Source organism: Glycine soja, chromosome 19, assembly GCF_004193775.1.
Source record: "Glycine soja cultivar W05 chromosome 19, ASM419377v2, whole genome shotgun sequence".
Classification (NCBI taxonomy): Eukaryota; Viridiplantae; Streptophyta; class Magnoliopsida; order Fabales; family Fabaceae; genus Glycine; species Glycine soja.
Window position 1 is genome coordinate 27,643,912 of NC_041020.1, and position 25,054 is coordinate 27,668,965.

The 25,054-nt window shown below is 32.5% G+C and overlaps 2 protein-coding genes across 3 annotated transcripts; both read right to left on the bottom strand.

Moving 5' to 3' along the window:
• Window positions 1-13,172: 13,172 nt before the first annotated feature.
• LOC114400105 (kinase D-interacting substrate of 220 kDa-like) lies at window positions 13,173-17,675 on the bottom strand. The gene is made up of 2 exons (XM_028362387.1): window positions 15,977-17,675; window positions 13,173-14,912 (listed from the first exon to the last, which is right to left on the bottom strand). The coding sequence occupies exons 1-2, from the start codon at window positions 16,682-16,684 to the stop codon at window positions 13,539-13,541; spliced, it is 2,082 nt and encodes a 693-aa protein (XP_028218188.1). The 5' UTR covers window positions 16,685-17,675; the 3' UTR covers window positions 13,173-13,538.
• Window positions 17,676-21,641: 3,966 nt separating this feature from the next.
• Window positions 21,642-23,491, bottom strand: LOC114398943 (39S ribosomal protein L54, mitochondrial-like). Of its 2 annotated transcripts, none has more exons than XM_028361033.1 (2): window positions 23,333-23,491; window positions 21,642-22,320 (listed from the first exon to the last, which is right to left on the bottom strand). In XM_028361033.1, exon 2 carries the CDS (start codon window positions 22,309-22,311, stop codon window positions 21,916-21,918), a length of 396 nt encoding a protein of 131 aa, XP_028216834.1. In that variant the 5' UTR covers window positions 22,312-22,320; window positions 23,333-23,491; the 3' UTR covers window positions 21,642-21,915. The 2 variants fall into 2 exon arrangements, with proteins under 2 accessions (XP_028216834.1, XP_028216833.1); XM_028361032.1 differs by having other exon boundaries at window positions 23,299-23,489.
• Window positions 23,492-25,054: the final 1,563 nt, after the last annotated feature.

A 25,054-nucleotide genomic window follows, 5' to 3' on the forward strand; every position in this document is an offset into this window, starting at 1 on the left:
GTCGTTAAAATTCTACTTTAACTATATTCTAGTGGTCTATATTTTTAAAGTTAAGGGTACAAGATTTGTTGGTAGTGACCTCGTGACATTCTAGTACAAAAATGCCAATAAAATCAAAATATAATATTTTATTCTAATAATATCTTAAGGTAAAAAAAATTAATATATATGTGTTTTAAAACTCCAATAAATAATTTAAATGATAATAAATAATTTAAAACAATTTTATAGCAAAAATTAAAAAATTCAATTGTTAGTGATAATTAATTAATACAGAGAAAATTGAAATGGATGAAGTTTGAATAAATTATGTGATAACCAAAATAGTCATGAAATATTTTAATATTTTAAGTTTTTTTTTGCATGTAATAAGTATTTTTAACTACTTATCTCAAATCTCAACACACTTAGCAATTCTACCTGTAGATAAATATTTGTACTCAAATAATTTTAAAAATTACATTTAGAAGATAACTAATATTTCATTAATTACATTTTATTGTTTATATTTGAATCATTATATTTTTTATTATTTATATGATGTTATTTATGTTTTCTTATTTTTATGTTATTATTTATCTTTGCATCATTATATTTTTTATTTATATGTTATTATTTATATATTTCATTTATATTTTTATTTATTTTTATTATTTATATTATCTTATAGTAAGAGGTTATAAGTTAAATTCTTCTTTTTACTTTAAATTTTTAATGATGAATAATTTGTCAATTGTAATTGAAAATAAATAGGCTAATAAAATATAATATTTATGACAAACTAATTTTTTTTTCCATAAATACCTTAATAATGTTGATTACTAGAATGTGCATTAGTAATAATTTTAAATATGGAAATAAAATATGTAGATATTAGTGACAAATATTTTTTTGTCACTAATAATAAAATTATAGTGACAACTTCTTTTTTGTCACTATTGTAAATAATATTAGTGACAAAATAAGATTTAGTCACTGATGATATATTATTAATGAGGTTAGACTCATTTCCAAAGTCCTTTTAACCAAAGCATCAACTACGGCCCAAATCTCATATATAATTTGGCTTAAAAATACTTTGTCCTCCTTTATTATGAATTTGACATTATATTATATTTCATTATATTTTTTTTTTATGGGAACAAGGGGCTACAACCCAAAACAGAAACTAAGAATCAAAAGCATAAAGCTTGGAACACCAACAACCAACATTATGTGGAAAAATTTGGGAGGCTCTTCATAAAAAGTGAGGTTAGACTCATTTCCAAAGTCCTTTTAACCAAAGCATCAACTACACCATTATGCTCCCTAACAATTAGGACTAAGAATGAATTGAATCAATTCGAACATAATTTGAGATTTGATTTGATATTTGACTCATTGAGCTTGGTTCATGAACCAAATGAGTTAAATTTAAATTTAAAGTTGAGCTCATTAAACAAATAAGATAAACTTAAGTCATATAACTTGATTCGATTGATTCATGAACCAACTTGATATATAAATCTATCTATTATTATATCTAGATTAGATATACCTATCTATTAATCTATACATATATTAAATATTTTATATTATTGAATTCCTATAATGATTTTTAGTTAATTTAATATATTTTTTGCATTAAATGAATAAATAAAAACATGTACAATAATTATAAATGGTTTAAATAACTTTTTTGTTCTTGCAATTTAACATTTTTTCTCATTTTCGTCCTTGTAAAATGTATTTGTTTTATTTTTTATCTTTAAAACACTTTATATGCTCGATGTAGCGCCCCTGGTTATCGACTTCTCAGCGGCTCACACACTATGACACTTCACTCAACATCCTTGTTGGTCAGAACCCTCCACCGGTCAGAACTTTCGTAGGTAGCTATTTTCAAGACTTTGAGAATCAATTTTGTTTGCTTCCAAGATCAATGTCTGACCCCATAAATCAACACGAGACTTTTTTGCGTACTTTGTCCTTACTCACAAGCTTTTTGAGAAACTTTCCAAAAGGTTAACTATGACACTTAAGTGATAGGCTACTGAAAAGTAGATGGATCTTGTTGGTATAAGTAGTACTAATTAATTCCTAAAAGTTATCCTCAACTGTACAGTCCTATACTTGCACAGCCTTTAAATCCCTCTCATTTTCTGGTGTGATTCATCTGGGGTGTTACACTTGAGGCCCATTGGTGTAAATTTCTTTGGTGTTTACCCCCTTCGGTTTCCCAACAATTGGTATCAGAGCCAATAATTTGACTTGGTGATCGGGTTAGACAATTAAGATGGCGGTGATGAATCGATGGACATGGGATAATTTGTATCAAAAGTCTTCCTGATGAGTGAGTGATGTGTCATTATTTTCTCCTATTTCTTAACCCTTTTTGTCACCATTTTAATTACTGATTAGCCTTAATTGTCAAATTAATTATGCAGTTTTATCATTTGGGCCTACTTGACTAATTTTGTGTTTTTAATTTAATTTCAGGAGAATTATAAGCAATTGGACTTGAATCCGGAATTGGGCTTGGACTTGAAGAGAGCAGACAATTTTATTTTATCAAATCTTATCGTATCCAAATTTTATTTCATTTATATTTTATTTCGTCCAGATTTTATTTTATTTATGGTCTTGGACTTAAAATAGATTTGTAAGCTTTGGGGCTGAGGACATATATAACAGCACCAAGGTTTTGGTTTAGGAGTTTTTGGCGAGAGGAGAATAATTTTAGGGTTTTACAATTCCAATTTTTATTACTGTTCATGCACACTATTCATGTAGAATAAAATTCGTTTTCTGCAATTTCGTTTCTGCTTCAATCTACAATTTCGTTTCTACTGATTAATGGAAGGCTAAGTCTCCAGCGTTGTTTTCTCTTGAGGATCAAGCACAACTCTCTTTGAGGTTTTGTTATTACTATTGAATACTGATCAGTTTTTCCTCTTCACCAATTACTTTGTATTTGTTGTTATTAATTCATGCATGCTTAGTGCTTGATTAATTGTCTCTGCGCTTAATTTACGTTCATGCTTAATGATCAGATTTGTTCATGATTAATTGGTGTATGTGTTGCTTAATCACATAATGATAACCTTATGTTAATTTTCACTTAGTAATTTAATTTAGGGTTGGATTAAGTGGTTGAACTGGTTAGGGATAAATCCTCGTAACCTTGGATAAGAGACTTGCTTGTGAATCAAGGAGAAAAAACATGTTTTAATTATGTTATTTTCTAATTCAAAATTGCTTGCTGTTTAATTTACAAAAACAAACACCCCCCCAATTTGTTACTGTTTTATTACTATCTGTTATGAACGTTTGGTTGACCATTGCTCGTTGGGAGACGACCTAGGATCACTTCCTAGATACTACATTTTTAATGTCTATTTGATTCGAGTACGGCCTCGATTAGTGAGTATATGCATGGAGGCCAAATAGCGTGTCCCGTGGTCGTGGAACTCTAGAGAGCATGGGGGTGCAATGTATTAGAGCATGTTGGCAATAATAACTAGGTGTGCTGGAGTAACAACGATTAAGCTTTAAAGATCACCATGAAATACTCTCGTGGGTGAAAATGACTTTCGCTTAAAGGGGAGACTATCATGTGAAATAGACTCACACTTAAGGAAGAGATTATTGGAGTACAAGTATGAGGTGAAGTCCGACATCAGGTAAGAATGAGAAGGTCGAACACCATATAAGTGAAAATAAGACCCACAAAACTGAACCTTAAGATTTTAGATTAAAGTGTGGTGTCAAGTTCACTTATATACTCGAGACCCATTAGTGTAAATCTCCCCCAAGTGTTTAGTATTTACCCCCCTTGGTTTTCCAATACAAGCACTTTTTTTACCATTCAAATCGTTATAGATAACACTTTAAGGACGAAAAACAAAACAAATATATTTTACAAGGACTAAAACAATTTTTTTTTTTTGCAAGGACAAAATTGAAAAAACGCTAAATTGCAGGAACAAAAAAAGTATTTAAACCATTATAAATTTAACATACACATATGTATAGTAATATATTTTATATTATTAAATTGATATAATTAATTTTTTTGATTAATTTCATATTATTTTTTTCATAAAATAAATAAATAAAAATATGTAAATTAATTGCAATTTAAAATCGAGTTAAGTTATGAGTTGAACTAAGTTGTTTGCGAGTTTTAGTCGAATCAAATTTGAACTAAAAATAAAAATTCATATCAAACTCGAGTTGAGCTTCGTGTTGAACCATTTCTTATCTAGTCAAGTCAAGTTAAATCGAGCTCGACTTGGCTCGATTCATTTCAAGTCCTCTTGCAACATATCGAGATAAGAAACCCATGAGCAGGCGTGCCATATTAAATTATTTTATTTTATTATCTATTATTTTCATTTAGTTTTAAATGGGTCTTCTATTAAGACTAAGTCATTATATTAATAATAAAATTATTATTAAAATAAAAAATAATATTAAACTGAATAGTGATGGGATATATAATAATTGTACTATTTTTAGTGTTTAGTTATGATTTTAAAAAAATGTAAAAGTTAATAATATGTTTGTAGTGACATTGTTTAAATAAATTTGGATGAGTTGGGCTTACTTCTAGCCCAACTGATTCTCTTAGGGAATTGTTATTCTTAACCTAATTTTTACTATTCACAAACTAAGGTGCTTTAAATTTTTTTTCACAAAATATCCTTATAACAGAAATATGCTTCCATTATATAAATATACAACAAAAATATGCTTTCATTAAGTATGAGGGGATGGGCAAAAATAAACAACAAAAATATATTTATGTTGTATACTTTATACAATCAAAACATATTTTCATTGTGATTTTTTTTAACACACCATATAATTACAACTGAAATACAATTCCATGGTATAAAGTTTATACTTAAAGGTATTTTTGTTTTATATTTTTGTATGCAGTAAAAATATATTTCTGTTGTTTATTTTTTTGTACTTTCTCTATTTCATAACGAAACTATAGTTATGTACGACAAAACTAACTGAAAAGCTAGCTAGTAGCTGAAAGCTGAGAAAGCTTTTAAGCTAGGTTATTAAGAACCAGTTTGTTTAATCTTATTTGTTGAAATAAGTGTTTGTTTTAATAAAATAACACTACTAAAAAATAGGGTTTCAACATCAGTTATTAAGGACTTTAAACATCGGTTATTAACCGATATTGAAAGTACCAATGATGAAAGTAATACCATTAACATCGATTTTCCAAAACCGATGTTAACATAAAATTACAACATCGGTTATTTAAATAACCGATGTTATATAGTAAGAATTATCACAAAAAAGTCATATATCTTCTTAACAACATCTATTTTTACCAAAACCGATGTTAATATATGTAGACAACATCGGTTAGTAAAAATTGATGTTGTCTGCATATGTTAACATCAATTTTTCCAAAAACCGATGTTGCTAGTAACAAAATAACATCGATTTTTAAAAATCGATGTTATTTTCTGATAACAGACATCAATTTTTGGTAAGAACCGATGTTGTTTTATTACCAGCAACATCGGTTTTTGGAAATATCAATGTTGTTGATGAAGCTTAACATCAATTTTTTAAAAAAACTGATGTTAATATATATATATATATATATATATAATCGATGTTATTTTTTAGGATTTTTTTAATATGCTGTCTGTTTTTTTTAATAATCCCAAATTAACCTGTAAATTTAAAAGTAGAACCACAACATATAATTTTCATTTTGTTTTGAAATAGTTTTTACCAGAAATTCCATAAAAAATTTATTATTTACTATGAATTAAAAGAATATTAAATGTTAAGGAGACATGAATTATAAAAAATGTAAAGTAACTAAACTACAATTCCAAAATTGCCTAAACGCTAATTGTTTCATTTTTAAATTTCAAATAATAGGTTGCCCACTGGAAGTGAAGCGCCTTCAATCTCTTTGCTTCTAATGGTCAAGTATCATTGAAATATTGCATGATATAATAAAATATAAGTCAATAATATATAATACCAATTATAACATAATGAAATATGTTTGAATTAAACAATTACCGTTTACCAATTATTCTTGAAACTTCCTAAGATTATAGTTGACATCCAGTGCATGACGTAATACCCACATTCAGTGCTTCCTTTTTGTCTATTACACTAAATACATTATGAAGTTTAGATATTCAATGTTAAGTACAAATTAGTCTACAGAGTATTAAAATATAACTAGAAATATTGTTTAAATGACTACCTTTAACAACAATCCACTTAGTAGCAGTCTTGGATTTACTTTGTGGAGTATCGTCAAGTCCTTTCAAAGCACTATTCAATACAAACATGGATGTGTATTGTACAATTAATATATTGATGTTTTCAACTAATGCTAATGCAAATGTATTGAAAAATATAACTAACCTGTTAATAATTCCCTTGAGGTAGTTGTCTGGCCTATTATGAAACGAACAAAACCAGATGACAACATTTTCCTTAGGCAAAATGACGACCATTTGCCAATGTGCACTGCAGTGGAAAACAATATAAGTTATTATACTATTATACATTACTTAAATTCATTTGTTCAGTTTAAATTACTCAGCCAAGTAGGCTCCTAGGTACACATCCCTCTTTAAATTATGCATCAAATTCTTAATGTAACTTTCTGATTCAAATTGTGATTGCTCAGATCTTTGTATGAACTGTGGCTCGAGGAATCCATAAACATCGGAATTCCCCGCTCGCATACCTTTTTCAATCATATGCCTATTGTTGTTAAAATAAAGTAAATTATGTATGAATTTAAAACAATAAGTTAGGTAATAAAAAATAATTTAAAGTGACTTACAAAATCAATAATTGTATAACAGAGATGTTGAGACATCGACCACCGTGTGCTATTTCGGACAGATCTTCATGCTTTATATACAAGTGGAAGTCGTCATTAAACTTCCCAAACATGGTAGCATCCCACATAACCTGCAATAGCCTTAGAAAAAGTTGTGGGATGATCAATGTCATTAGATATAAGGGATCATTGACATCATGATCCGACCTATTTGCAGGTTTCGCCGATCCCACAACTCCTTGTTTATCAAACATAGTTAATTAACATAACATATATACAATGAACACTTTAATTGGAAAAAAAAAATTAATCACAGTGAAATACTTGTTCCAGTAAACGCTTTACAAGATGTATCGGCCAAGTAACAAAGGTATTAAGTGTCTGCCCCACTAGCTGAACCTCTTGAGTGGGTACAAAAATATCTTTAACTTCCTCAACATCAACCTTGAGTTGATCATGGCGCAAAGGCATGTTGTGAACGGTTGTGGACCCTTCATAAAGTCTTCCTAGGGCAACCAGGCAGGAAGGATTTTCTTCAACGTACAACCCACATTTCTTTGAGTCACTCATGTCTGGGTCATTCCCTGAGGGATCAATACAACTCTCCTTTATGTTGACACAAGTAGTTGAAGGACCAACCTCTGGCTCAGGAGGCAGTGCAAGTCACTTTTTCCACTGCATCTGCGATTGAAACTAGGACTGCATCTGGCTGAAGAACAACATTAGTTGTCGAGTCACTTTTTCTGTGATCGACTCCTCCAACTGGTCCCTAATCTATTGCATCAACTACTCTTGGTCTTCGGGAGCCATGGCCAAAGAAGTGTAGGAGGTCGTTGGAGCCAGTCCAAAGTATTGTTTGATTGTGACACTGGCTCCAACAACACACACACGACCAGGGTGTTCTAGTCGCCCAATGGCAGCAGTCAGTACATCCTAACGCCCATGGGCGACAAAGGAACCTTGTGAGGCCTGCTCCTCCAACAAATCCTGTAAAGAACACATTTATTTGTTTACTCAATCACGCAATAAACATAAATAATTGTAATTAACAATTGAAAGTGACTTATAATCTTGCCAACAATTTCCTTTGTTGCCTTAGACGTCATTTGCCTAGTTTTCTTGGTGCGGGCCATCTTCCATTTCACGTGTCGTTTGATGGGAGATGGAGGATCAATCATAGTGTCAGTGCTTCTGGATTGAGAAGCTTCCTCCAGTTGTTTCTTTTTCTTTTCATCCATCAACTTCTTTTCAAGAAACTTATAACCCCCACGAGACAACACGTAAGGGGCAGTGTTTTATTTTTGAATGGCTTGTGCCTTCTTTCGCACATCCTGTAAAAATTAAAGATTATTGAAAGTTATGATTAATGAAAATAATAATTAAATTTAAAGTTTAAAACAATGAAAATCACAAAGTTACCTCCCACAAAGGGTCTCTGCGACTCTGACAAAATTGGGTTCACTTCTCCTTGTTAATGTCGTACTTTTTGCATACAGTGTCATCTACATTGTCCTTGTCGGCTGCAAGTGCCCATTTTGATATCAAATTAGACTTAAACTGTCTCCACCACTCCCTTACAGTCTGAAGTATTTTCTTTTTGTCCACAAATCAGATGCTTCAGGGATATCAATTTCAGCCTGACAAATGAAAATTAAATATTAATTTGTTGTTACTAAATTACAATTTTATTGTTAATCATCCACATGCAACATTTAAGTAAAATACCTGAATATCCTTCCATATCATATCCTTCTACGCAATAGGGACTTGTTTCCAATTCTCGTATGTCATATCCACCTTATCACGAGCGATAATCCCCAAATATGTTCTTAACTTCTTTCTGTGGGAACCATCAGCTTTCCCAGTCGCAGGATCCACATGGACCAGGGGTCTCTTTGCCCCAACTGGTCTAGTAGCCAATGATCTAGGTGTGTCACTTTTCTTGTCTGCTTCAAGGTAGGAGGGGATGCCAATATATTAACTTCAATAGTATAAATTCATAAGCTAGAGTTTTTATTTCTAAGAATCCCTATAAGAATCACAGTTGGAGATGGCCTAAGTACCCAAGTTTAACACTTGTGACCACTCTAATATTCCCATCTACTAACAAATAGGTCTTAGATTATCTTTTTCCTTCAAAGTTGAAATAACAGGTCTTAGAACAAGTATCTAATATGATATTTTAACATTCTTATTGTGTTCAACACAGGGCCTGGCAAAGTGATAAAGCAAGGTAAAAGCCAAACAGTGGCAACAGTCGATAGTTATAGAGAATAACAAATAAGTTCAAACATCAAAGCATCTAATGTCATTCAAAGACCTAGTGACATAAAAACATCTATTGAAAAAAAAGAACCTTGCAAAACCTCACAAGAATGAGAAAAGAAGCAACCACGTACCTTGCGTTGATGTCGGACTCCAACGAATGCTCAACCTCGCGATAGTGATGAACCCCAACTCATGGAGCAGTTTAGCGGCAACGATGGCGAGGAGGAGACGACAGTGACGAGCAAGGTCTTGCGGGTGAGGGAGAAGTGAAAGGGTTTACGAGACTAAGCGTGAGGGGGGAAAAAGGGTTTTGGGTTTTAATTTATGTATAATACAACATCGGTTTTTTAAAGAAAACCGATGTTAACATCAACTAGTTAACATTGGTTTTATAAAAAACTGATGTTAACGATCTCATGTTAACATCGGTTTTTCAAAACCGATGTTACTTAACTCAAGTTATTTACAAAAATGCAATCGTGCTTTTGTTAACATCGGTTTTTTCAATAACCGATGTTAACTGTGCGATGTTAAATCTATAAATTCTAGTAGTGTAAGTAGCTTTTTGGATTTTAGTGTGTTTAAACTATAACTATGTTTGTTTAAACATGTTAAGAACATCATGCAATTGAAACAAAAACGCTTGTCCCAATGTCACATCCTATCAGAGCATTGTATCCCAACGTCCTCTAGCACAAGATTCTTTAAAGTCATTCATCTAATCATCTGCTCCCACAAACACACGATTCGAGATCATCACAGGATCCAAACAAAAACAACACACAATGAGTGAATTATCACATTTCTAAATAAAATACAGATAAACAAAGACATAAGCAAAATACATTATGAAAATATTTATCACATAGCTCAACTTAATACAATCCATGTCATTTCACCACTTTATCATTTAAAATTAATTTTTCAATCACCAATCACATTACACATAAATCACACACTCAACTCAAGATGTAACAAGACTTATCAATTTCATAATAAACGATTCACAAGCGTTATGCAACAATTATACTAAGACTCAAGCCTATATGCAATGTGGTACCATGTCAATGAAAAACAACACCAGGGTTCCTAGGAGTACATAACAAGACACACCACACAATGGGTATATCAGGTCACTCTCACTAAGTGAAATCATAAGGTGATCAGTCAGGATCACTCTGTTTTGTGAGAATGCTTCAACCATATGGGATCAACATAGGTTTTAAGGAGCATTCAAGCCGAGTGTATTTACCCCCAAGGCCTAGACTCTGAAGAATCCGTTAAGGCCTCACCTTTCTAATTCAGGTCTAACCACTAAAACAACTTTTGCACACAGGCATTGCTAATGAATTATACAATACCCACGACCTCACACTTGTTTTCAAACATGTTTAACACATTGCGCTACAATTCAACACCTCAGGTTCCTAACTTGGAACCCTACACTTTCCTTTTTACACATCACACATAAACATTTTTCTCATGGTAAACACCAGTCAGATTATTGTATAATTCACAATTCACAACACAAGTAATATCAAATCAAGTATTAACCAAACACTTATTCACAACCATATCTCATGTCCACAATTTAACATCTCACAACGTCACAATCCATCATCACATGTTCACGTGTATCTCACAAATTAACACATGCTCAACTTGTCACTTATACTCAATCTCAATCACAATTTCATAATCCTAAAATGACATGTTAAAGGGTCTTACAATTATGTGATTATACAGTTCATAGCTCATAACTCAATGTCATTACTTTACATTTCACAATAACATGTATAATCACATTGTAGAACTTATTAATCTCACACTTGTTCACAACACATGTCTCATCACACCTTCTCACTAACACATTATTACTTCTCATACATCATATATATATATATATATAATCATTCACATATTCATTCAGTTAATAGCAACCACACATACATGTATAGTAAACAAGTATATCCTTACCTTTCCTCCTAAGTTACTACGACCTTTGTAGAGTAAAATTAAAATTACAAGGGATGTACTAATCCTATTAAGTTCATACTTATCTTCTTTGAAAGCTAAGACAATTATTTACAACTCTTATGTTGATGAAAAAAATTAGTTGACCATTAACTATGTCTAAAGCTAAGGTAAACATTGGATCATTGCTTAATGCTAAAAGCTCAACCTTTGCTCAGTAATTTGACTCTCTAGGGGGCTATACAACTCCAAATTGGGTGAAACCAACTACATTTGTTAGATAACATCTAGGGATACAAATTTTATGAAGACCACAAAACCTAATGCAATCATTTTCTCATTCATTATTAGGCTACACGTTAACTCACATTGTCAGGAAAATAACACGGGCTTAAATCAACTGATTTTCACTAAGCATGAACGTACTCTCATCAAGCACGGTTGTGCTTCGCGAAAAACCTCTGTTTCGTGGAGTAAAAGAGGCACAATTCATACCTCAAAACACACCCAAATTCAAAATGAATAGCACAAAACATGTGAGCACATCATGGGAAACAAAACTCCTCAATCAATTTCGAGAAAACATGCAAGAATCAAGAATTCCCAAATTTCTAGGTTTCTAACATTCGAAGCCAAACACTCAATTAAACCATCCAATTCGCATTAGAGCATCAATTGACCCATCAAACATCAGCAATTCGTAGTTATCATTGTACAGGTAAAATTAAAACGCATAAAACACCCCAAAATAAATCCTAATTGATCCTCTAAGGATCCCTACATACGTTCACTCTAACCCCAACTACGATAAACTTATTTATTACCTCTAAGTGGGTTCACATGTGTAGTCCAACAACAATAGCAGCGTCTCTGGCAATTTCTTAATATTCTTCAAGTTTTTCCTCTAGTTGTTCTGTTAGGGTTTCTAAGCGTTAGAGAGAAGGAGAAGGGATCGAAGCTTCAATTTTACTATCTCTATGCGAGGGTATTTCTCTCTCTACAGACATTATTTCACACATCCCAAAGGTGAGAATGTGTGAAAATGAGTTTCGAAGGTGCTATCCAAATTTTAGGACGATCTAATGGTTAACGATTCCATGATTGTAGTTTTTCTGGAACAGGTTTGGATGTATGCATAAAAAGAGAGAGTTTTGAAAGAGGAAGAAGGGAGAACGAATTTGGAAGGAAGAAGAAGCGTATAGACGTATCATAATTGTAAAAATCGACCTAATATGTTTCTATTTATTGTTAGAATTTTGAGTCTACTATTTATTCTTTTTATTTTATTTTATTATTTCATAAAAAGAGAGATCTATTTACTCCCTATTAAATAAATAAATAAATAAATAAAACATCATTTTATTTTTTAAAACACTATTTTTAATTTTCTAAAACATATATTTATTTTATTTACCTCAAATCCATTATTTTAATTAATAAAAACTATTTTCTATCATTCACTTAAATACAAAAACATCATTGTTTTTTTTAAAACTCTATTTATTTTTAAATAAAACTCTTCTTATTGGTTTTTCGAAAAATGGGTGATTCTTAAAAAAGTGTTTATATAAAAAGCGTTTATTTTAAAGTTATTTTTTTAAGTTTGAACAAACACACCTTAAATCATAAGTGTTGGTAAAATTAACTATTGAAGTAGCTAAAAAATATAAAATGACATAAATGACATATTTAAAAAGTGGTAGTAAAGAAATTGAATAAATATTTTATGGATAAAAAGAGAATAAAATATAAAAAGCTAGAAATTAACATTTTAAAAAAATACTACCTCAAGTAACATTTTAAAAAAAACATTAGAAGTTACTTAAAAAAAACTTATTTACCAAACTATCAAACAAGTTTTCAACTAGTAAAAAAAATAAAAATTAACTGAATTGACTTGCCGAACATAACCTATATTTCTATTTTGTTAAAGTTTTATGAAAAAATTATAACTAATTATAGATATAAATTATCCTTGTTTTAAAATTAAAAATAAATTAAATAAGATACAATCTACCTTTTTTAATAACAATCGGTATCATATAAATCATCTTTTTTAATTAAAATGGAATTAATTACCAAATTCAAAATGGAATTAATCTTATAAATGGAATTAGTAGTCAATCATCTAACAAAAATGCAGATGACTGCATAGTGCATAATCCAAAAGGTTTATTGAGTGCATTGGCAATACCTAATTCTTACATTACTAGGCACCAAATTGAGCTAATTTGATGCCAATTGATAAGAAGCATATTTTAACATAGCATTTTACCATTAACAAGTGCAGTCGAGGATGAGCTAATCCTTAAGTAACAAAATATAATCTAGAAAAAACTTACAACTATGGAACCACCTAGGGATCCTTAACAGGGAAGTTTCAAGTTGATGAATCACCTTTTTTTCCCTTATTTTGTTGAATTAGCCTGGTCAGGAGAATTATCTATGTAAGCTCATCCAATTCCAATTAAGCCACTGCAACAACATGAGCCTTGTAACTCTGGCTTTCTTGCTGCCTGTGAACTGAGTTTTTGACATTAAGGCCAGGTGCACCAAAACAGAAATAATGGCCCCTCAACTTCCTTCCAACAGAAGTTCTCTTTACCAACTTTGGTGATTCATCATCATCAGGTTGTGGTGGTGGTGGTGGTGGTAGTTGTTGTTCACTTGAACAAGACGGCCCGGCGATGTCATTGTCAATGAAAATTCCCTTTTGCTTGTCTATTGATCTAGGTGAAGAAATTGATGACTTTGAAAAGGAACTAGACCTGGATCTGCCAGAAACCTTTGCATGTGGCAATGATTGCATGACTCCATGCACTAGTCCTGAAGCAAACCTCTTCTTGGCATTTGGACTTGATTGGTGACTCCTGACAGAAAGAGTTCTTTTGTTGTTGGGAAGTGAAGATGGCCTAGAAAATCTTTGTCTAAGTGGTGTTGGAGTTTCATCAAAGCTGTTATTCCATTTCCTGCATGAGTCCACTGAACCCTCATCTGTTGTACAAGGCTTCTTGAACCCTTCAGATTTCCTGTCCTTCACTCTAGGCCACAGAAGAACTCTCTTCAACCTTGCTGCTGCATGGTTGACAGTACTATGCCTTTTGGTTGCGATTGGTACGCGATTCTCGGTCGGATTCGGATCGTATGGAATGTGTTCTGATGAAGATGAACTCATTCCCCCACTTCCATGATCAGCAGCACTAGCATCTGACACATTCTCAATGCCAGTGTACAAAAATATCTCAGTGTCTGAGACTCTGAATGATGTCCCAGGACTGCTTCCAATGCTTTGCATTCTCAAGTGTGATGCTATGGCTTTTCTTGAACTATGGCCTTGACAACCAAACATTCCCCCAGCTGAGATTAATTTTTTAATTAGTATATCTGATGATGCAGATTTGGGGTGTTGCCTAAGGTAATCTAGTGGGGTCATGCCATCAACATCACATATATTCACATTTATTGATGGTGCAGTCATCAGGAGCTGCACAAGATCAGTGTGAATGTTGCCTATGATGGCCATGTGAAGAGCAGTTCTTCCATCATTGTTCTTGACATTGATGATGTCTGCCAAATGAAAGTTCTTACCACTTAGCATGTTTCTCAAAAGTTCAACCTGCTTGTCCAATCTTCTGAATGCATGAGATTTAAAACCAGACACTGCCTTGTGGAGAAAAATTTCTCCAGAGTTGTTTCTCAGAGAGATCAGTGAGGGAAATGCTGAGACTAGAGCTTCAGCTGTAGGTAATTGGCCCCTGGAAGCAGCCACATGCAAAGCAGTGTTACCCTGATGGTCTGTGGAGTTGATCATGTCAAAGGATGATGTAAGGTATTTAACTACCTGCATAAGAGGCAATACTAATTCAGATTTAACGTCATATCATTACAACAAAATCAAATGACAAGATAAAAGAAGTGGTTGATCTTCCTTTCTGAGACCATAATTGCATTAATATGGGAAGCTCAATAACAATAGAGTAATTCTTGAACAGTGCCTATAGCCTATAGGAAAAACCAATCAAAAGCTCTAATGCATTAAAGTAATTATAAAAATGATTCAAAAATCTCTGGTAAAATTACTCCTTCCAATCCTTTTGATGGAAACCTTTTTTGAAAAGTTTACCTTGGTCTTTTTTTATAAGGAACCTCAAGATTGTCTACTGTATTACTAATATTTTTACAAAAATACCCTTAATTATTCAACAATTTGTTTTGGTAAATAAAAAATATATATAATATATTAATTAATTTCTTGGACTCTCTCATGAGGATAAGGGAAGTTCACTTGGCAAACTTACTCTCATTCACTTTTCCTTTTCCTATACAATGCAAAAAGTTATTACATTAGATGAGATATATTAATTAATTAGCTGCAAAAATGTTAAATAGAATGAGGTCTTAATAATTTAAGGGTGATTCTAGGAAAATTAAATAAATTGTTGATAAATCTAATACCAGTAACTACATTCCTTAATGCTTTGTAAAGTGGCTAAAAGGATCCTTAATATATAGGACCAGGACCAGGACCAGGACCAAAGAGAGTATTTTAATATTACTTTGAGCTTTTAATTACTTGTGCCTGTGGACATAGTCTATGTGATCATGAAAGAATTACTCACAATAATAAGGATCTTACTAAGATTAGAATAATTCTACTGCTAACTGATATTCCATACCAAATATTCTGTGAGGGGTGTCTTCATTGTACATATCAAGAAATAATCTATGTTCAATCAACACCAAACAAAACTTTATATATTGAGAACTTTTAGAATTCCTCTACTACTACACCAGAATAGTCATCTGAAAGGGGTTATGAGAAAGAAGGCTAAAGAGTAGCAGTAGCTTCAAACATTTGGTGCATAAAAAAGAAACAAAACTCATAATGAAAGACAAGATTATCACCTCAACTTGCCCTCTGCCTGCAGCTGCATGCAAAACAGTAGACCCATCAGCATCTCTATAAGCCAAAACATCAGAGCAATTGGCAAGAAGCTCCTCCAAAATCTTCAGATTTCCACCTCTAGCAGCAGCATGAACAGCCCTATTGGTCATTTCCCACCTGTAAACAGAAGGAATGTCCCCAACATGCTCCTCCACCATCCCACCTTTGCCACTCAAAAACCTTGGTGAAACAGCAAAATCAAATAGCAGCCTAAAAACCTCACAATTCTTGCTCCTTGCAGCAGCATAGAGTATGTCAGTAACACCATACTCCCCCTCACCAAAAACCAGCAAAGAGTTCCTCTCAAGAAGAACTTGAACAAAACCTAAGTCCCCGGCCGAGGCAGCGGTATACATTAGCCATCCACCGTATCCAGCACGAATTAGAGAGTTCTTCCCTCTCTTGGACTCAGATTCAAGAAGCAGTTTCTGTGCCACCTCGCTCCGAAACTTCGCAACATCATTGAATTGTTCTTCATCATCCCACACCACTTCCAAGCGCCGAATTCGGCGCAGGGAAGTGAGCTTGAAAAGGTGATTACTGTCCATTCTGAGCAGCTCACGGACCAAATCATAGTGGCCATTAGCAGCAGCCCAATCAATTGGTGATGCATACCACCACTGGTCCCCAGTGCTCTCCCAACGAAGAGGAAAGTATGTAGGAGGCATTGACAAGATTGAAAAGGCTAAAAAAACACACTAGTGATTTGAAAACTCTAACACAAGTAACAACTTTAACAAAATGAAAGCTAGATAATAATTGAAATTGAGAAGAACAAACTAAAATCAACTCAACCTCACACTAAAACTAATGATGGAAAAGTTGAAAGGGAAAAGAAAGAAAGAGAGAAAGAAAGTAATTGAGGATGAAACTGATAGAGCACAAAATAAGAGTAGGGAAGCTGGACCTGTGTGAGGAATATAGAAAACTGATACAGCACAAGAAAGCTTGCATGGGAATTATGACAATGAACAAGTAATTAAGTGAGTATAAAAGGGAACCAAAATAATTCACATCTGAGAAATGTAGAAAATCACTAAAGCATACACATAAAGACAACGCATGAGACTAATTAAAGGGTTGATTTGTACTAGTTGCAAAATTCCATTAAAACACTTGGTAATTAAATATGATAAGTATCACAAGCTCAAGGGGAAAAAGAAGGGTCCCCTAAGGTTGGTTACGTTGGATGGTGGTGTGATCATAATCAATAATACCAAGTAAATAATAGAATGAGAATGGAAACAGCCATAATTGTTCTCACAAAGTTAACACAAAAGGTAAGAGGCACTTCAAAGAAGAATATTGTTTATAAAAGTGATCACAAGACCATTTGCAGAAGTTAACATGAGAAAGGAATGTTGTATTCCAGAAGGAAGAAAAAAAAATCAGTTCAACTTGGAATCTTAAAAGGGAACTCTAAGATGCCAATTAAAATCTCATTGATGATTATGGTTTAGAACATTGAACCCTTTGTAGGATGCAAAGGACATTAATAATAATGAAAGAGGGGTTGGATGCAATGATGGTAGAAGTAGGGAAGTTCAACCAATGGTAATGAGATTTCACTGTTCACAAAGGTATTTAAGTAATTATAGAAGGCTAAACTGAAGCAGGGTGCTTTACATCACACTTTCAGGGACAGAACTCATGTGACCATCAAATGTTGTGTGCAACTTGTAATTAAAATAAATTATCAGTCTTTTGGACAATCAATCAATTATATTCTATAAAGATGTGGTTAAAGTGATAGTTTAGTTCCACAATTCACATCTTAATAATGTGCTTACTCATTTCTTCGGAATGTTTTGGCAAAGTTTATTAAAATTGACCTTTTTCTTTTCCTTTATCAAAACTTAGCAGCATATTATACAGCCACACGTTTGCAATATAGAATATAGCATCTATGAAAATAAAAATGGTAGGTTGTCGGTTCACGCTATCTTTTAAAGGAAATTCTACTTGCTTTCACTAAACAAATTTTTCTATTCTTCTTTCTCATTTATTAATTTAATATAAACAAATTATGTGTATATATGAATGGCCTACAATGGTAGGCCTTGCATCAGAGAGAGGTGGGGGTTCAAATCTTACCTTGGCAAATGCATTAACTGAGTTGACCAGAATTTAAATCTTACCAAAGTCGGTTATTGGTAGGTTATGTATATTATTATAAACATTCGTTAAGTATGGAGATCCCCAGACATCCTAAATTTCTAGCAAAAAGGAAAATATATTTGTTTTTAGTCATTGTGTTTTTGGTAAAAATTAGTATAAGTACTCATATTTTAACTTTGATTAATTAAATTCTTGAATTTTTGAAAAATAAAAAAAATTACTACTTTTATAAAATTTAGAAACTAAATTCAAAGAAGTTAAAATTCGAAAGTTATAATAAAGTTTTACCAAACTTATAGAAACTAAAAACATATTTTACAAAAGAAAAATATATATGTATATAATTAATAGAAAAGAGTATTATGTGATTGGAGTGGAGGTGCCAAAAAAAGGTATGAAAAGTAAGTGTGCAAAACTGCAAATATTAACTTTTATTTAGCAGCAAAATATTGTTTGGGGGTTTCTGAGTAATAGTCTGTCTCCCTATCCCACCGGCCTCTCTAAAAGTAGTTGAATTCTTTGTGTTTGGGAACCTAAATTTAGCGATTGGCCTAAAAGTTTCAACTATCAAAAATTAAAACAAATAAATCAAAATTTGTCGGCCTAATTAACCAATGATTTGGTACCATGGCAACATGAAAAGAACAAGCTAGAAATTTTCAGTTTGGTCTCGAGAATTATTATACGTTTATATAAACTGATAACGTATACCATAAATGGATACTTTTTTCGCAAACAAAAAGTGTTTCGGAGAGAAAAGTAATATTGTATGTGAAATTATGCCGTGAGCAATAGTACTTCTACTTTGAAAGTTTTGTTATTGGAATTTTCTTCTCTCATACATTCCTATTCTTGGGTAGAATCTCATTTTTCAAATGTTTTTATTACCACAACTTGTAGATTTATTCTTCACTTATAAGTTATAATTCGACAAATAGAGAAACACAGCTCATGCCAATTAATTTTTTTTAGAAAGACAATTAATGAGTATGTGCCTATGACTATTAGGACTATTTGCCAAGGTTAAACAAAGAAAATAGAAATCAATGTACGAAAAACATGAGGTAATGAAGTAATTTGACATTATCATATTAAGAAATGTAAATGACAAGAAAGCAAAGCAAGCACGCGTGGTGGACATGGCTGACGTGTCCCTCGTGAGAATATACCATCAATAAAGTTTCTATCCTTCTTCCACAAAGATCTTATCTAGTATTGACCAGAAACATTTTCCAGGGACTCAACAAAAGCAATATTGGTTGAATAATTGAGACTTGAGAGATACTCCTTTCTTATTACCATCATCAATTATTATATTGTGCTATTAATATCTAACCTCTTTGATCCTAACATATTATCCTAGTTTTTCAGCTCTTATGTCTCATAATAAATAAGAGTTAAGAGACACATGTCAAAGAAGTTATGAAGTTGATTTGGTGATTAAAGGAAGAAGAACGAAAAGTTAAGAAGTTGACTTGGTGGTTAAAGGAAGAGCCAGGTTGTGGGTTTAAAACTCTTCCAATAACAAAAACTAATAAATTAACAATTAATATTGACCTTTCATTAAAAAAAAAGAAGCACAGGTCAAATTTTGAATGCAATTAAGCCACAGAGAGAAAAAATATTTCAAGATACATGCTTCATGCTTGCAGGTAAGCCATCAATATCTCATAAGCCAACAATTTATTATCACAACTGAAATGTATAAACTGAGGGGGTGAACAATTATTTGAGAATCAATGGCCATAATGCAAGTTAATGAGGGTTGGTAATCCCTTCAGACAGTGGTGGTTCACCTTGCTTAGGACATGGTGCTGGCAGGTATTATGTTTAAAAGATCTTGGTGAGCTGTCTGTGCTAGGTGCTCAACAGTGACCTGAGTCCAACCAAACCACTCATGTTCATTGATCTTGGAATCACAACTCTCAAAAAGCAAAAGTGACCATGTGAGAAAGGCAGCTTTTAACATATAGGTATTACATCCAAAAGCTTTTAACAACAATGATGCATGTCATGTCCAATTCCACCCTCTACTAGTATCATTTTCTTGCCTCCTCTTTTAACTTCAGCTAGTCTCTTTCTTGCTTTAGTGAGGGGTCAGAAAAACCAAACCATCACATGGGCTCTAGGAGCATGACAACCCTCACTAACAACTTCACAATATCCTGATTATTGAACAAGGTTGGATTATAAACATTGATTCATGGTCATGGATATGCTCTTACCACCAGATTATGCTATCTAAACATATGGAGATTCAGTATTACAGTTCAATTATTTGATTGAACATCTAATAATTGATACCATATGTAATGTGGTATAATATTATCTCTATCTCTCACTTTTATTGTTTTTATATATACATGCATCTCAAATATAAATTCTAAAATAAAAGAGAACAACTTTTCCTTGTCCCAATTTTGCATTTAGAAAACATTAAACATTTTCCTATGTGATAAGTAGATACAGTACAGGGACCACGATCAAGAAAAAAAAAATTAATGATGCAGGGAGCCAGTCAGGGACCACTGAACCATGACCAATACACATTATCCCCAGATCTTAAAATGATTAAACTCTTCTAACTTTGATATAATGTATAAATTGGGAAGATAAAAAAAATCATTATTTATTTTAATTAAAAGTACTCTGTATATTTAACTCACATTAAATCAAAGATATATGCACACTAAGGACTGTTCACATCGAAACAATTTTTTTATTTTTTATTTTTTATTTTCAAAGATTGTATAAAAAAATAAAAATAAAATGAATTTTCATAATTAAAAATAAAATAAAGGAAAACAGAAAGCAATTCCCACTTTAGAAGGGTAAATTCCTTTTTAGATAAAGCAATTAAAAAGTTCATCAACCCATTCCGGTATATGACTAATCCTCAATAGAAGGCTCCACCAAGTCAATGATAGTAAAGGGAAATAGTATATGCATTTTTAGTAAACCTCCAAAAGTGAGATACCCATTGGATCACCCACAAGTTAGGTTCACTGGCTGGGGGACAAGAGATGGTGGCTTACACCCATGAAGTTCGATAGCAATGTCAAAACTATGGCCCATGTACATGAAGCAATAAAAATAACTTATACATAATTGCATTAAGTGGAACTAGTTTATGTTTCTAAAGTACAATAAACCATTCTTGTAAGAAGAATCACATAATGGGAGCAATGCCAATCACAACAAATCTCATTGCATTTCTATCAGAAATGATTACAAAAATTTAAAATTCCGTATGTATCTTTCACAAAATAAGTATGTAATGGGAAACTTTTTTCAAATCTTTACTTAGACAATGTTTTGAACGAAAGCAAATTTGATGCGCACAAATGTGCAATTACCGTTCTGCAGTCACCACAATTTTGAGTTAGAGGGGAAGGACATTCCTTCGCCGTCTATAAGAATCCTCTTGAATGACCATTATAAATGTCTAATCAGTCTTGAAAAGCTAAAGCAAAGAAAAGAAGAAAAAAAATTGTTGACCAGGTTCTGTTCAATCAACAAAAGCAATCACATTTAATCTACCACAAGCATCCCGGGGGGAAAAATAGACACAAAAGTAGTAGAAAGAAAAGAAACAACAAAAGTGTTAAACCATGCAATTCTTTGGCTTTTTGTTCCGCTTAATGTTTTGCATACATGTATGCTAATTACTCAAAGGAATCCCAGAAGACTGAGAACCACAAAATAATAAAAGAAATGGAAAAACTCCACACTGTTATTTCAAACCCCCCCCTCCCCCTAATTTCTCCATTTGACAATTGAATCAGTTCTTTGCCTTGACAGAGTTATTCTCCTTGATCCTTGCTCGGGTATCCAGCTTAACAAAGCGTTTTAGATCTTCATAAGATAGTGTATCAATATTCCTCCTACGCAGTTCACTAAGTGCAGGGCGTTTATCAAGCAGATGCCACAACCAGTCAGGGTATTCTGAATCAGGCTGGATTTTTGGATCAGTTCCTTCCTTGAGAATGTTGGCACCTACAACTGTACTAGACTTGACTTCCTTGCTAAGAGTTGATGCTTTGGGCGCATCAGCAGCTGCACCCCCTTTAGATCCTTTCTTTGCTTTACCGGTGGCAAAAGTTCGTTGGCATGCAACCCCAACTACCTCTTTGGTGGTAAGAATGTGTCTAATATACCTGGCACGGTTCATTGCCATGACGTTCTTCTGAAAGATTCAGACAAATTTATTTCACTTCAGGGTGGAACACAACTATATAGAAGAATAACTCGATATGAATACATGTACAGATCTACATTCTACCCTGTGTCAGCTGAGTAATCTCTTCAAACTTGAATTCAACACCCTTGATTGCTTAGAGTTCAGATACCTAGTTTATCAATACGATGCAGTACAACGCATAAACTAACTTCAACTTCTACCTTCCCTTTTAAAGGTTGTACTTGAGAGTTTGATAAATTTAAAACTATCAATTATTGGAGCTTAAGGAGAGCAGGAAACTAACAAAGCTGAAATTATAAGAACATTGTATCATTCCCCCCTCCTTCCCAATCCCACAGAACTATTTTTTATGCATTTTTCATATAAATTTGGCTAAAATCAGTGCGCATGCATACATCTGCAACATCTATATTCTATCCAAAGGAATAACTGTTTAGTGTTTATCAGTATCGTCTTAGTGATTCAAGGAGAAATAATTGCTTTTTTTTTTCCTGCTTCATACGAGATTTCTTGAAAAAAAAAATTATTTCTTCAAAAGTAATCTACACCAAACAGGCTCTTAAGTAATATAGGATAAGATGTGTTTTAAGTCCCTTAACTTTTCAATCAAAATCAAAATTGGTCTTAATCCCTAAAAACAATGATTTTGCTCGTGGTATTTTTTATAGTTGGTGAATTTTGTAATTGTACCTCACCCTAGAATCCTAAGTTCCATCAAGAGGGACCAAAATCATCAATTATAAAAAAAAAAAAAATGAGAACCATAACTATTGTTTTTAAATACAATTGCAATTCAGAAACTAAAAAACTTACTACTGAATAGCTTCACATTCTATTTCCCGGTCTATATATGTTTCTGAAGCGAAATATAAAAGAATACAAATTCCAACACTATAGAGTAAACGCTAACATATCACTATCAAATAATCAGAGTTTCCAGAAAGCTCATAAAGCATATGCTACCTGAAGAAATGAACGGGAGAAGCGAAGACTTTACACTTTGAAGAAACGGTGGAAAAAGATCGGCGTCGAACGGTGGTTTCCGCCGCCGTTGCTTGTATGCTATGATGCGTCGACCCTCTGAACTCGAAGCTTCGTAACGGCGTGTGGTTCAGTTCTGAAGGGATCCAAAAATGGGAACGAAACCCGAATCTGAAAATTGAACCGCTTCTTTTCTATGGGCCTGATTTGACAGTAAATGCAAACCCATTAAAGGCCCAATGTCAAGGTTTTCCTTTTCGAATATCTTTTTTATCTGTTACTGATGTTAAGAATCTTATTGGTGTCAGGGTAATCTAAAATTTCAAAAGAGATTTTGATATGTTTGGAAAAAAAGATGCGAAGTTTATTTTTTAAAAAATAGGAATAATTTTATAATAATATTTAAAGAAATAAGGGAGGTGCCATTAAAAAAAGATCACGCAAAAGTAATTACCATATTTAGAATAATGTTTCACTCAGTCTAATTGTTAATGATTTTCCTTAAATAGGTTTTTTGTTCTTCCACGTTTTCTTTGCAACTAGGCTTGAGAATTCAGAAGTATATACAAGGAAAATCTGTAGAGGATTACTTTTGGCAATGTTACCGTGGACTTTGGATTATGTTAATGCTTAGCTGCACCTTAAATACTTTAATGAGCGTCTGCTTTATGAAAATATTTATACTTCTTTTCACATACGGAAATATGAAATTCAGACTCATATGATAAGCTATGGTTCTGAAAGAATCACTAATAAAATTCCACATCTAGAAACCCATTTACTCAGAAATTTAGACAAAAATGGAATTGTGATCCTCGGGTCGTGGGTAGCTTGAAAATTTATCCGTGCACTTGACAATAGGGGTGGGAATAGGTCCGGCCGGTTTACAGGGGCCTACATAAAGCCTGACCTGAACTGATCTATTTAAATAAAATGTTAGGCTTAAATTTTTTTAAAAACCTATTAAATTAAATAGACCAGACTTAGGCTTATTAAAAAGTCTTATAAGCCTGATAGGCCGACCTATATATATATATATATATATATATATATATATATATATATAATTTTTTGGATACAATTAATTTTTTTTTGAAGCTATCAGACTTAGACTTTGATTATTACACATTACTGCTCCATAACTTCTATTCCTATAATCAAGGACTTTAATTACAATTTAGGTGTGAATCATGTGCCCTTTTATATTCCTCATTATTTTGATTGACTTTTATTTTTCTTTAACTTTCCTATTACGTTCCTACTCCATAAAATATTAAATATTTATTGTGAAGAAGACTTTTAAAAAGACTATCAGGTCAGACCAGACTTTTAAAAAGGTCAGACCGAGTCAAAATAAAAGCCTTTGATAGGCTATAGGCCAGGCTCAACCTCAAAGATTTATCGTAGGCTAGACTCACACCTTTCAAAGTCTGGCCTGTCCTGACCTATTCTCACCCCTACTTGACAATTGGTCTTTTTAATTTTGAAATAAGTACCTTTTTAACATAGGCTTAATTGCGAAATTTGTCTTTTTATTTTTTCTGTTTTATTAAATCGGGCTTCTTAATTTTTAATTTAGTTCTTTTATATTTCAAAATTCACTAAGTCTCAAAACTGATTTTAACCGACCGTTATAGTTTAAACGTTGACTAGATTAGAAAGTTGATCAACATTTTCTTTAAAAAAAAAAAAAAAGAACTTTAAAAATAAGTAAGAAATAACTAAAACCATGGTCCTT